General features: G+C 48.3%; 1 protein-coding gene across 1 annotated transcript; it reads left to right on the forward strand.

The window, feature by feature from the left end:
* The first annotated feature begins 154 nt into the window (after positions 1-154).
* gsk3ab (glycogen synthase kinase 3 alpha b) lies at positions 155-12,355 on the forward strand. Its single transcript, XM_047029068.1, has 10 exons — positions 155-518; positions 4,746-4,933; positions 5,193-5,276; positions 5,512-5,622; positions 7,627-7,757; positions 7,916-8,120; positions 8,226-8,321; positions 8,508-8,694; positions 9,061-9,138; positions 9,237-12,355. The coding sequence occupies exons 1-10, from the start codon at positions 344-346 to the stop codon at positions 9,302-9,304; spliced, it is 1,323 nt and encodes a 440-aa protein (XP_046885024.1). The 5' UTR covers positions 155-343; the 3' UTR covers positions 9,305-12,355.
* Positions 12,356-12,704: the final 349 nt, after the last annotated feature.

Raw genomic sequence — 12,704 nt, forward strand, 5'->3', positions numbered from 1 at the left:
TTCATGAACCCACTAGCATTTCCCAAATGTACACTGATTACTATGCATGTAACTTTGTATATCAACATGACAAGCTAATGTTGGCGCGTGAAACCAATACTAAAAACGCCATTACCCAGAATCCTTGCAATGTGACGCTGCTGTGCGTCAGGTCCTCAGTCCCCCACCAACAGTGTTCCAAGTGAAGAAGAAAGGGGGAGACGTACGAGGTAGCCTAAACGATACGCGACCAATGCGGTGTATTTTATAACGATTTTTTGATAGAATATATATAAAGTCTGTGCCTGCTTGGCTCTATATCGCGCCTACCTTCCCCCCTGCCCCGGCTTTAGCGCACACAAGTATGAGTGGCAGCGGGCGGCCCAGGACCAGCTCATTCGCTGAGCCTCCGGGGGCTCCCGGAGCCGCTGCAGCAGCTGCCGGATCGGCTGTTGCTGGTGGGAGCTCCGCAGGAAAACCCGGGGCTTCACAGGCCAGTGGGAGCAGCTCGACGGGCTTTGGAAATTTAAAACTAACCAGTGAGTTTATCTGTCTAATCATAACTGTGACTTTTTGGACTGTTTAGACATTACACTTTAAAATGTAACAAACGTCATTAGAAAAATGTATGCCGAGGCAGCCAGGTAGCTAACAAGTGTTAGCTAGTCAACAACTAGGCTCTCGTTTTTGAGGCTAACCAGGGTAGCAGGTTTTTAAAACTAGACAGTGGAGTCAAGGGCTTACGTTGGTTATAGTGTCTCGTTACGTGTAAGAACTCGCTTATCAGTAAAGCATCTAGGGCATTTTTTTTCTACTGCGGAAAATTGCTGGTCGATTGAGCCAAATGAAATTGTGTAGCTAGCTAGAGCTAACGTTAAACACGCTACTGTGCTAGCTGGTCGGTCGCTAACCATCAACTAGCTAAAGTCGTTTTTTCTGCTTGCTACCAAGCTAGCCTACAGAATATAATGTGCTGCGAAGAAACGTTAGTTGGTCAAATACAGTAACATCTACCATATCAAATGTCACCAATGGTTAGTTGTCTAATGTGTAAACTAACTATTAGTCGCTGCTAACTAGTTGTCCACCGAGAACGGTGTGAACGTCGCCTTCAAATTTAGTCTGTAGCGGCTATCTGCTAGCTAGCAATCTGTCTTGACTGCCATTAGAAACTGCTAACACGTTAGCCAGCAACGTAGGCAAGGCTAGTCAAACTGGGTCAACATTATAGTTCTATTCGGATAACTAACGTTAGCTAACTAATTAGATATCCTGGAGGTTACTATGTGCAGATTATAAAAATGTCAGCACTCGCGGATTTTCCACTGTTTGTTAGATGTCTCGTGAACGAGACCTATTTGCCAGGCTATTTAACCAATAACTAACGCATCCGACTCCTCAACCCTTAGTAGGCCAATTTAGTAATGTTTATTTAACAAAACACGTTAGTCAGCTATAACAGCCAAGTAGCATGTAAGGTGGTCACGACTGAATTGACAAAACATGGTTATTTTCCAAACAAATAGAACCACTGACAATCCCGATGACCAGTGATCTGATTAGATACCGATCAAGTCATGTCTTGGAGATGTGATGCATTTAGCTGATGCATGTATAAATGGACTAAACAGGCCTACAATTAATCCTCATTGTTCTGGTTTCTCGTCCACTAATTTCTAAGTGTTAAGGATTCTTCCAAAGGTTCAATTGGTGCACCAACACTAATTTACAGTATGCTGACTGGTAGCTTGGTTAAGCAGAGGCTGCAGTTGGAAGAATATCTGTCGGTAAGCAAAGAGGCGGTGTTGACAAGGTCACACTTTGAGGTGGGGTGGGGGGGGCTTCAGATGGAACATTGCAGCCCAATGTCCATGTCTAACATGGTAGGTGGTATGCAGACAAATAAAAAAACATGGCACTAGGTGACCCAGATGCCATGGAAAATGGCTTTGCATGGTAATCACAGTGTGATTCTGAACCAAGGTGAGAACCAAACACATCAAGCACTGTTACCTAGCCTGTCATCCGTATGCTACTCTGAAGGGCAGGCGACCCTGTGGGGGAGGAGGGGGGGGGTCATCGCGGTTCATACTGCAATGGGAAGAGTTCAGCTGGACAGTAAGACTCACTGGGTTGGTGTTGAAGTGCAAGTGTGAAGAGGTTCGAGCAGAGTGAAATACATGGCTAGAAAGAGTAGCAAAGGCACTTGAATGAAACACTTGACCGAAAAAAGAAAGAGGAAAAAAAAGGTATGAAGTGAATTACTGATGATTGGAGAGCAGGGCCAGCCAGTCTGCAGGGTGTCTAGTCATTCCGTGTTGCTGGAACAGCTGCTCTGTGTTGCGTTGGGCCTCAGATGTGTTCGTTTGTGCGTTTGGTTCGTCTCGACCAGTGTTTCCACCAGGGTGTGCCCTGATAAAAGCTTTGTTCCTCACGGAGGTGTCCAGAGGTAACAGAAACCCAAACAAAGGCGTCGCTGCCCCTGTCGGATGACCTCACGTATTGACGAGCAGAGCGCGTAGCAGATCAGAAGCTGTAAATGTGTTACGACGTGTGTGTGTGTGATGTAAGGAGTGGAACAGTGGCAGTAACCGGCTGCAGGGTAACTTGCTGACACGTGTGCCGCTCGGCCCGGTTCCCTTCATACCGTATTGCCCTGTCAGTGCAAAGATGATTTGGTTATGTGGTTATTGGTGTCTGATGGAACAGTGTGTTTGTGGGTTTTAAGAACTGGACTTGTTAACGGTTGTTTTCCTCGGTTTTAATACAGACTGCACATCGCCTACCAATACACTCTAGATGTTTTGGGAATGATTCTATGTTTGTGTAGAGAAATACAACACATGGTTGAAATACCTGACCATCCAAGTACTAATATTGAAGTGGATAATAAGTGTGGTGGCATTTTATATTTAGACATGAATGTATAGTTAATTTGTTCTAAAGAGTCTTCTGGAAATCATTTGCTTGTCCTCGCCTGCCTCCCTGCTCCTCATCACCCATGCGTTGACTACCTCAGGAACCAAAGCTCGTTACTGGCAGCTGGTCGAACAGCTCATTGTCGCTGGATGTTTATCTGCTCCATATTGAATGCTCTCCCCTCAGATAGCACTTGTTTGAAAAGAAGTCCAGTGTTTGTGTGAGTGAGATAGAGGTTCTGGAGACCACAGATCACAGGTGTAGTTCAGGAGACCACAGATCACAGGTGTAGTTCAGGAGACCACAGATCACAGGTGTAGTTCAGGAGATCACAGGTGTAGTTCAGGAGACCACAGATCACAGGTGTAGTTCAGGAGACCACAGATCACAGGTGTAGTTCAGGAGACCACAGATCACAGGTGTAGACGTTCAGGAGACCACAGATCACAGGTGTAGTTCAGGAGACCACAGGTGTAGTTCAGGAGACCACAGATCACAGGTGTAGTTCAGGAGACCACAGATCACAGGTGTAGATGTTCAGGAGACCACAGATCACAGGTGTAGTTCAGGAGACCACAGGTGTAGAGTTTCAGGAGGCTACAGATCACAGGTGTAGTTCAGGAGACCACAGATCACAGGTACTGCTCTGTAGGGTAGGATTCTCCTGAATCAAAGCGACTTCAGAAGGGATTTGATCCTCAGCATGTGTGTCCAAAGCATCTCCATAATATTCATCCTGCCTCTTTGCATTCAGGCATCATTGCCTTTTTATTTGGGGGGGAAATGTAACTATTCTCACTTTTATTTATTTATAGGAAAGCTGTCCAAATGAGGTTGTGACTATGCTAGAGTCAGTAACCTTCAGTCAGAGACCTAGACACGTCATAAGTGAGACACAGAGTCTGCAGAAGAGTAAGGGGGTGCCTTGACGTATCCGAGAGAGGCCGGTCGTGTAGAGACAGGCAAAGTGATGGTTCGACTGCAGGAATCAGGGTACTGGGCGTGCTGCTGTCCACACAATGTTATCACAGGCTCTGACAAGTCACTTGGCAACAAGACTCTCCTTTGCGCCATTCCCTCCCTCTAAAATCTCAGGGCTTGTGTGTCCCTCAGTATACACACACACCAACGCATCCATTTTCAGCTAGCCAACGCCCTATGTGTCGAACTACGATTTGACATTAACCAGAGCTGTCACCCCATGGAAGAATCCCTGGAGATCTGCTAGGTTTGTGTCCACAAGACATGCAGTGGCCCTGTTCCTAGCCCACCCACTAGAAAACCCACCTCTTCCTCATCCCCCCCCCCCTCTTGATGGTAACGACTCAATTTAAGATCACTACGCTACCTTTTCTCTCTAGTGGCAGAGGCTTCCCTAATCATCCAACCAATCGCATGAGATCAGCAGTAACGACCTCCTCCGGTCTCGTTTGAAAGGCTTGGTTGCAGTGAGGGTTGACGGGGGAGAGGTGCAGGCAGGATTGTGATGGGGATGCGTAGGGCAGACGAGCAGGCCTCCTGTCCGGAGCCCGCTCCAGGGACACGGGGGGCAGGGGGAGCAGAAGCTCGTTACGGGGAACGGCCACGGAGGTCACGGGTGTTAAGAGAAGAAGAGCAGCCTTGTTGTCTAGACTCTCCCCGGGGGGTTGTTGTGAGGATGATGCAGGAGGTTATGACGGCGTTTCCTGCATGAAATCCAGACACGTGTCCGTTTCTGGAGCGTCCTAGAGAGAGGGACACACTGTTTGCCCCCATAAAAATGAGCTGCGTCTCTGGCCTATCACCAGAAGTTTGTGGAGTTTTTGTTACCCGTTCAAACCCAACCGAAGTGTCTGTCTGTCACCTAGGAGACAGCGGCAAGGTCACGACAGTGGTGGCCACGCCTGGCCAGGGGCCGGACCGTCCACAGGAAGTGTCCTACACGGACATCAAGGTGATCGGGAACGGTTCCTTCGGCGTGGTGTATCAAGCTCGTCTCATCGACAGCCAGGAGATGGTGGCCATTAAGAAGGTCCTGCAAGACAAGCGGTTCAAGGTAAACGCTCCACACCCCACGCAAACACTGGCCTGTGTCCCGTCTTCCTCTCCTCCCTTTCTCTCCTTTCTGTCTTCCTCCTTTCTCCTTTCTTTCTTCCTCCTTTCTTTCTTCCTCCTTTGTCGCCTTCCTTCCTTTCTGCAGAAACCACCAACTACCAGTAATGTAGAGATGCATGCCGTGTGTGGTTCGGTTTTCTTTGAGACGTCTGCTTTCCTCTCCCCTCTCCTAACCGTCACCTCTCTTTCACATTCCGTAGAACCGAGAACTACAGATCATGAGGAAGTTGGACCACTGCAATATCGTGAGGCTACGCTACTTCTTCTATTCCAGCGGAGAAAAGGTTTGCGTCCTCTTACTATTTAAACAAATATCTCAGAAACTAGTTTTCCGAAAGACCCCCCCACCGCACCTACATGACTCCTCGCTGCCCTGAGGTCATTTGCTCGTATATGCATGTTTCTCACGTTGACTTAAGGTTAAATGACTTCAGTTAGAATGTTGCTGATTGGGTGTTTTGGTTTCAACCTGTGGTGTGTCTGTAACTCGTCTCCTTGCCTCCTCACCCCCCCCTCCAGAAGGATGAAGTGTACCTCAACCTGGTTCTGGACTTCGTCCCAGAGACCGTGTACAGGGTGGCCCGGCACTTCAACAAGGCCAAGACCACTATCCCCATCATCTACGTCAAGGTGAACACTCCTACTTTGCCATAACTACAGCCCCGCCCCAGTCTTCTAAACTTCTACACACTTCCTGTCTTCCACACTCATACTTCTTATCCTTCTGGGAAGATGCACTCCCCCCCCCCAGCACCACCTCCCCCACTTCACCCTTCTTTCAGTTATCGAAAATCCTTTTTCAGTTTTTCCCTCCTTCAGTTGATCCTGCCTCTCCAGTGTATCTGTGTCGCTACCAATCTCTCTCTCTCTCTCTCTCTCTCTCTCTCTCTCTCTCTCTCCGTCTCTTGTCTCCCTCTTTCTCTCTCTCTCTCTCTCTCTCTCTCTTTCAGCCTTTTCCACCCTCTCTTACACACACATACTTTTGTCTCTCTACCCCTGCAGTTCCTTATGCTGCCAAAGCCTCTTCCTACCTAGTTCTACTTAAGTGATTAGGGAGCCCAGCCTGCTTGCTCTAGCTGCTCTGCATGGCTGGGAGGCAAACGCCTCAGCCTTCTCCACTCTGCTCTTCTGCTACCGTCTCCTGTTGGTTTGGTTCTGGTCCTCCCCCCCTCTCTCTCTCTCTCTCTCTCTCTCTACCTCTCTCTCCCAACGTTGTCTGTCTCGTACTGAAGTCTGGATTTCCTTTGAGCCCTAAGCTGGTTTTCCCCTCTGTGTGAGGGAGCATGAGAGGGACCTAATCATCCACGGTGCCGCTGAGTCGTTTTACTGTCTGAAACAGTCGAAAGTGCAGTTAAGGTGACATGGAACATCCAGCTTTCAAAATCAAGTCTTGAGGTCTTGCAAGGGCCTCCTGGCTTCATGTTTGGTTAAGTTGTGTGACTGGTCAACATGCAGAAATGATTTTGAATCTATTTTATAAATATAGGATTATATTGTCTTGTCTATATATTATTATATATACACTATTCTTTTTAAAAAAACGTTTTAGGATAGATGGTGTTTGTTTGCAGCATGCCTGGTTGACTGTCTAATAGGCCACTGGTGTGTGTGTGTGTGCGCGTGCGCGCGTGCGAGCGAGCTCTTTCCCCACATCAGCAGAGAGGACATTAGCTGTGTCTCATGGCTCATTTCCCCGGCCCACCCCTCTCCACTCTTCCCGCGTTGTGAAGACGCATACTGATTACACACGCTCTGCCCAGCACCGCCTCATCCCTCCCTCTGTTCACTCTCCATCCAACTCATCTTCATCTTGAGATACTTCCTTTTCAAACAGCCTTGTGTCCTTTTCACGATCTTGGCCTGTGTATTCAGCAACAGTACATTGCCGTGCTATATTAAAACCTCTCTCTCTCTCTCTCTCTGTCTCTGTCTGTCTCTCTCTCTCTGTGTCTCTGCCTCTCTCTCTCTGTCTGTCTCTCTCTCTCTGTGTCTCTGCCTCTCTCTCTCTGTCTGTCTGTCTCTCTCTCTCTGTGTCTCTGCCTCTCTCTCTCTGTCTGTCTCTCTCTGTGTCTCTGCCTCTCTCTCTCTGTCTGTCTCTCTCTCTCTGTGTCTCTGCCTCTCTCTCTCTGTGTCTCTGCCTCTCTCTCTCTGTGTCTCTGCCTCTCTCTCTCTGTCTGTCTCTCTCTCTCTGTGTCTCTGCCTCTCTCTGTGTCTCTGCCTCTCTCTCTCTGTCTGTCTCTCTCTCTCTGTGTCTCTGTCTCTCTCTCTCTGTCTCTCTCTCTCTGTGTCTCTGTCTCTCTCTCTCTGTCTCTCTCTCTCTGTGTCTCTGTCTCTCTCTCTCTGTGTCTCTGTCTCTCTCTCTCTGTGTCTCTGTCTCTCTCTCTCTGTGTCTCTGTCTCTCTCTCTCTGTCTGTCTCTCTCTCTCTGTGTCTCTGCCTCTCTCTCTCTGTCTGTCTCTCTCTGTCTCTCTCTCTCTCTCTCTCTGTGTCTCTGTCTCTCTCTCTCTGTGTCTCTGCCTCTCTCTCTCTCTCTGTCTCTCTCTCTCTGTGTCTCTGTCTCTCTCTCTCTGTGTCTCTGCCTCTCTCTCTCTGTGTCTCTGCCTCTCTCTGTCTGTCTCTCTCTCTCTGTCCCCAGGTGTACATGTACCAGCTGTTCCGCAGCCTGGCCTATATCCATTCCCAGGGCGTGTGTCACCGAGACATCAAGCCTCAGAACCTGCTGGTGGATCCTGAGACAGCCATCCTCAAACTCTGTGACTTTGGCAGGTTAGATCCCGGTCTCTGTCTTCGCCTCTCTCCGCTGTCTCTCTGCTGTTGTTTCTCTGCGTCTGTCTTTCTCTGTGTGTGTGTGTCACTATGTATGGTGTATCTCCAGCCTGTTGACTGTCTCTCTCCCACCCCTCTCTCTTCCTTCCGGTCGTCAGTGCGAAGCAGCTTGTTCGTGGGGAGCCCAACGTGTCCTATATCTGCTCGCGGTACTACCGTGCTCCGGAGCTCATCTTCGGGGCCACCGACTACACGTCCAACATCGACATCTGGTCAGCGGGCTGCGTGCTGGCAGAGCTGCTGCTGGGCCAGCCTATCTTCCCCGGAGACAGCGGAGTGGACCAGCTGGTGGAGATCATCAAGGTGAGGAGGGGGGAGACGGAAGGATGGCGCTGTGTACGGGTCAGGTTGCCACGGCGATGACGATTCCGAGACCAACCAGCCCCGTCTGTGTGATTTCCCCTCCAGGTTCTGGGAACTCCCACGAGAGAGCAGATCCGAGAGATGAACCCCAACTACACAGAGTTTAAATTCCCACAGATCAAAGCACACCCCTGGACAAAGGTACGTTCCCTCCCCCCCCCCCCCCTGACCCAGGCCGCAGTATGACTGGATGTTTTAGTAGGAGGAGGTTTCAAAAGAGGGTGTTTTTTCGTCGAAGATGCTTGGGTAGCGCCCGTCGCCGTTTTCAAACCTCAGTTCACCGCCAACTGAACCTGAACACGGCCTCCTCTCTCTCCTCCCTCTCAGGTGTTTAAGCCCCGCACGCCCGCAGAGGCCATCTCCCTGTGCTCTCGCCTGCTGGAGTACACGCCTGTGACCAGGCTGTCCCCGCTGGAGGCCTGCGCCCACGCCTTCTTCGACGAACTGCGCCAGCCCAGCGCCCGCCTGCCCAGCGGCCGAGACCTGCCCCTGCTCTTCAACTTCAGCCCTGTTGGTGAGACTCCCCTCTCTGTCTGTCTCCCTCTGTCTCTCTCTCTCTGTCATTGTCACACTCTCTCTCTCTCTTGCTCTGTTTTTCCCGCTCTACCTTTCTCCTTTGCTCTCTACCTGTCTGTGTCTCTACCTGTCTATCTCTCTATTTGTCTTTCTCTCTCTACCTGTCTGTCTCTCTCTACCTGTCTCGCTCTACTTGTCTGTCTTTGTCTCACTCTCTCTACCTGTCTGTCTCTGTCTTTCTCTCTCTCTACCTGTCTGTCTCTGTCTCTCTTCCTGTCTTTCTCTCTACCTGTCTCTCTCCAGTCGGTTGTTGTCTGGTGTCCTTGGTGGATCTAATGGTGGTGTTTTGTGTCTCTCTCTCCAGAGCTGTCTATCCAGCCCCAGCTGAACTCCACACTCATTCCTCCTCACGCTCGCGCTCAGACATCACCTGCCTCACATGGTAGGCAGTTTGCCCCTACACACACACACCACCTATCACAAGCTGTTATTCACGTTCCTTTTTCTACCTTTAATGCTGTACCCCTTTTTTTCCAACAGAGGGCAGCGTTTCAGACAGTCCTGCCCAGCCTAGCTCAGCCCCTGGATCCATCAACAACAGCACCTGAACAACCATTCTTCAGTTCCCCTTTCTCCTGGCTCTCCCTCCCCACCCAACCCTTATCTCCTAGCTCCCTTCTGGCTCCAAACTTCCTATTAAGACTCATGTCCACACACACTCACGACACAGTCATTTCCCCCAGGTTATTTAACAGGTTTGGGTGTAAACAAGGTTCTAGTGCTTATCTGTCTGTCTCCCTAGGAGGGTGGGGTAGTTCTGATGCTCACAGTGGGGTTCATTAAATAGGGTTCATTAATAAGTAAGCCCAAGCTATGTGTTCATCTGCTCATCCAACACACCAGCTTAGTGAACCTGCCCCTAAGACTACAACAGTGCTGGTTGAGGCAGTTGTGTGTGACAGCAAAGTTCATATTTCTTTGGTAGATCAAACCCCCGGGAGACCATTGTATTATAAATCTCTGCTAATAGATTATACTTTTTTCTTTTCTTTTCTCACTCTCAAATTGTTAATGTTTTATTTATTCAATCCCTGCTTTGTTTTCATTCGAGCTGGTGTTGTGGCCAGAGATTCTGGGCTGGGGAAGTCTGTCAGGTTTCTTTCTATGACAGATATCGACAATCTTCCTTTTTTTTGTAGAACATCTACAAGACTCTTGGAGAGGACTGTAGAAACCCCCTGGAACCTCCTAGAACCCTATTTGTTCTCTGACAGGGTTCTCTGTCTGATGGTGGAGAGGAAACCCATGTTTTTATCAGTTTTATCGGATACCAAATTGCAGCGGCGAGGTCATTAGGCTTTTCCGTTTTTTTTTTTTTTCTCGGCTGCATTTTAGATGAAGTGAGATTTTATACGCTTTTTTCCACAGTTGGGTGAAAACCCATCCAAGTCCATTGCAGTTAGGGAATGGGAGCTTCTGTCTCGGTGGAGTTTTAAGTCTTAAATGTATTTTAATTTAATTTTAATTTGAACAAGAGACTATTTAGGAATGGGATTATCCATATTTAGTTCCTGTACGTCTTTGCTCCCGTCTCTTTAGGTGGGTAGATCATTTTCTTTTATTTTTCTTACCTGAGTCAATAGATGCTGTTGAGCTCCAAAGGCATGGTAGCAGAGACTGAGAGCTACCTGTGGGTGCTGTCTTCAAGCCACACAACCTGTCTGAGAGCTAGCTACCTGTGGGTGCTGTCTTCAAGCCACATAACCTGCATGCTACTGACTGGAGCAGAGCTCTTTCAATCCGACAGTAGAGGCCGTTCTTGTACCCCGTCCAAAGCCCTACATGTTCTATCTGCTGTCGCCTTGCAGATTAGCAAACAGCCCATTTAGAGGCACACAAGTGCGTCTGGGGGTTTCTCCCACTGCTAAATGCCATGACTGACTTGGCCAGTCTTTGGTCGAAAGACAATTTGACACTCCCAGTTTTATTTTTTTCCCCGTCTATAGTCTCAACGCACAATTTCACTGCATGTAGAGTCCAACACCACCAGTTTGTCATCACGTCTGTGTTTGTGTGTCTTGTGGCGTAAGCGTGACACCGGCGCGTGTATACGACAGGTCACAAGCTCTCCCCCACACCAACTCCCCCCACATGGACCTCTGCCTCAGTACCTGTCACCGTGAGTGCTGGTCCTCACCCCACCAGACGGGGGCGCCTGTGGGCCTGTGTCCCGCCTCCCAGAGACCCTGCCAGTAGCATCAGTCACTCATTCAACCGCCACTCAGACATGCATGTTAGAGCACACCTGTACTTCCTGCCTGCCTGCCCAATGTGTCCACTACAACGATAGGTGGAATCAGAACACCTTTTTTGGGGGGGGGGGGGAAGAAATCAAAATATTGCCCAACCACTTGTGGAGTCTCCTCTTCTTCCATTCCTCCCCTCCTACCTCTGCCACCACCCCTGCTATGTCCTTCCCTCCTTTCTCTCACTGCTAAACTGTAAATATCAACTACCTTTATTTTATTTTGTTATTTTTGTTTTGTTATTATTGTTATTATATTGTTGTACTTGTAATTTCTTTATTTTTTTGTTTCTTCTCTAGTAGAGTCGAGCTGGCATAGCAGCGACCAAGCTCCCTCTTGAGTCTCATTCTGTAAATACAATTTCATTTCAGTCCCTGGTTCAGGGGGGGAAAACAGAACAAAATGTTTCTCTCGTTGTTAGTCTCTCTCCCTCCATTTCTCTCTCGTTGTTAGTCTCTCTCCCTCCATTTCTCTCTCGTTGCCTTTCCCCTCACCCCCCTTATAAATATTGTCATTATCGTTTTATTTATTGTATTTTTTTTTTTCTTCCTTAAAATGATTTCTCTAAAGGGGGAGAAAGGGTTGCAAGTTGAAAGGTTTGTTTTGTAAGAATTTTAACAAAACTCACATGTCCTGACATCCAAGATACTGTACTTTGATCTTAGCGTCAGAGCATTTCCTAGCACGGATCTAGTATTTTTATGTTTTTTTTTTTGCAGGTACACATGCTAGCCAGTAAGTGGAGATACAGGTTTGCCGTTTTAAATGTGAAGGGAATGTCACGACTGTGGGTCCATGGTAACGTCGTTGGGCCCTGTACCCGTGGTCGACGAGCAGACGGCCTCTAGGTGGCCTGCTAATACTGCTGTCTCTGGGTGGGTTGTACCCTGCCCCACAACCTTTACCATCCCCTGCATCTCAATGACCCCTGTTTCCTTTTAGCCTTTTTTAGTACGACTGTAGTGGGGCAAACCTGTTCAGTTTCTTGTGCGTGCTGACACAAATCTATGAATGACCTATTGAGAGCGACCTTTCAGAATGTGTGTGTGTGTGTGTGTATGTTGTTCGGGAGTGTGGATACATTTCGCAAAGCTCCTGTCACCCATTATGTTTCCCTGATATGAAGAGATGACTCTCTTATTACTTTCTGTAAAAAAAACTATTTTCTGTCATACATTGGTTTGAATTTGTTTGGGTCCTGCTCCTTCATCATCCTACCGGAGGATCTTTGGTGGGAAATGGAACGGTTGTGAAAGGAGGGGATGATGGAGAGAGAGAGAGGGACGGAGGGAGAGAGACTGTTTTTGTTTGTTGGTATAAATAATTAAACTCATTAATAAAGATATGAAACTGCTCCCGTTTCTAGTGTGTGTGTCACCAACACGGGTGTCTTGAAATTGCTTGTGTGGTCGAAACAGGATCCATGCTGACAAACAGGATGAGAGCTACTTCCGAACATCTCCCTAATGGAGACTTTTTAGTTTTGGTGAGTGTGTTTTAGCAAGCCTACAGCGGATGTTACACATTAATGGCGTGAGCGTGGTGTAGTCACAAGTCAGGTGACATCAGAGCAAGCCAGAATATGCCACAAGGGCTCTCTGGTTAGTAGTATTTCATGCTTTGGATTCATTTACATTTAGTCATTTAGCAGACGCTCTTATCCAGAGTGACTTACATTAAGTACAGGGACATTCCCCCGAGA

Source organism: Hypomesus transpacificus, chromosome 2 (assembly GCF_021917145.1).
Source record: "Hypomesus transpacificus isolate Combined female chromosome 2, fHypTra1, whole genome shotgun sequence".
Lineage (NCBI taxonomy): Eukaryota > Metazoa > Chordata > Actinopteri > Osmeriformes > Osmeridae > Hypomesus > Hypomesus transpacificus.